The sequence below is a fragment of the Lepidothrix coronata genome, unplaced genomic scaffold (genome assembly GCF_001604755.1).
Source record: "Lepidothrix coronata isolate B3197 unplaced genomic scaffold, Lepidothrix_coronata-1.0 Scaffold471, whole genome shotgun sequence".
NCBI classification, from domain to species: Eukaryota; Metazoa; Chordata; class Aves; order Passeriformes; family Pipridae; genus Lepidothrix; species Lepidothrix coronata.
The window spans coordinates 29,417-30,500 of record NW_016690651.1 but is presented as its reverse complement, the minus strand read 5'-3'; the positions used below and the strand labels follow the sequence as shown (position 1 = coordinate 30,500).

Below are 1,084 nucleotides of genomic sequence, written 5' to 3'. Positions count from 1 at the left end.
AAGATGTGTTCCCAGCTTCTTTTTTTTTAGTTTAAACACTTTAAAATTTGGGCTTTTCCTCCCTCGGGCCTTTTATTTTGTGCCGAGGGGGAGTTTGGGATCCGCTGCCTCTCCAACGTTTGTTTGCAGGGGAAAAACCCCCCAAAACCCCCCAATCTTTTGCCCAGAACAGTTTTCCCGTTCCAGCAGCGCCATTTTCCGCTGGCTCTGGTGGGAATTTGGGAACGAAAAAGGGGGGAATGGTCAGTGGGAGAGGCCGTGGGGGGTCAGGGCCACGTCACCGACCCGGAGCATCCCGGGAAAGGCTCCGGAGGGGGAGGGAGGAACATCCCGCACTTGCCTCTGCTCGTGCCCGAATTCCAGTCTCCATAACCTAGAAAAGAGCCCAAAGCAATCAGGGACAGTCCCAGGGCCCCAAATCCAGCAGTTTTCCACCCAATCCAGCAGGAATCAGCCCTCCGATGTCGCCCCAGCCCCACAAAAGCACCTTTTGGGGGCAACAAAAAACCCCCCAGGGTGGAATTCGAAGCCGAGCTCTTGGGAAGAGTTTCCAGGGCTGAGGGTTTTGGGAGTGGAAACGACGGGAAAAGCCCAATTCCTGCCTAAAATGGGGGAATCAGGACGCTTTGGGGAAGTTTCATCCCATTCCTGCCACCCCAGGACCGACATTCCCGTGCCCTGTCCTGGCTCTCCTTGTCCTGGGATGTTACCTGGAGGTTCCTGGCGGGATTTTGTCCTTAATTAGTGCCCCCCCCCATCACAAAAATGAACTAATTAATTAATTTCCCCTCTCTTTCCCCCAACGTGTCACCACTCCAGGCTGAGACATTCCATTCCCATGGAACACAGAGGTGAATCCCTGCCCCAGGGGAAGAGAGGCCGCTCCAGAAGCCAGAAAAGGAATAAAAATGGCAAAATAAAGGTGGGGAGGGAAAGGCCAAATGACATTAAATGGGCACAGAGGGGAGGGACAGGTGGGGGTTGGAGTGGAACTGGGGGGGCTGAGTGGAACTGGAGTGGGAAACAAATCCAGGATCTGGTAGGAATTGGGTCTGGTCCCAGTTCCATCAGGAATTGGGTCTGG

The 1,084-nt window shown here is 54.2% G+C and overlaps 1 protein-coding gene across 1 annotated transcript in view; it reads right to left on the bottom strand.

Annotated features, from left to right (window-relative positions):
- Window positions 1–1,084, bottom strand: part of AKAP8L (A-kinase anchoring protein 8 like) — a gene marked incomplete at its 3' end in the record, with an annotated part of 12,864 nt that overhangs the window by 10,304 nt on the left and 1,476 nt on the right. Inside the window, exon 2 of the mRNA XM_017839732.1 lies at window positions 341–374. Coding sequence (XP_017695221.1) covers window positions 341–374 — 34 coding nt within the window. The remainder of the gene's footprint in view (window positions 1–340; window positions 375–1,084) is intronic.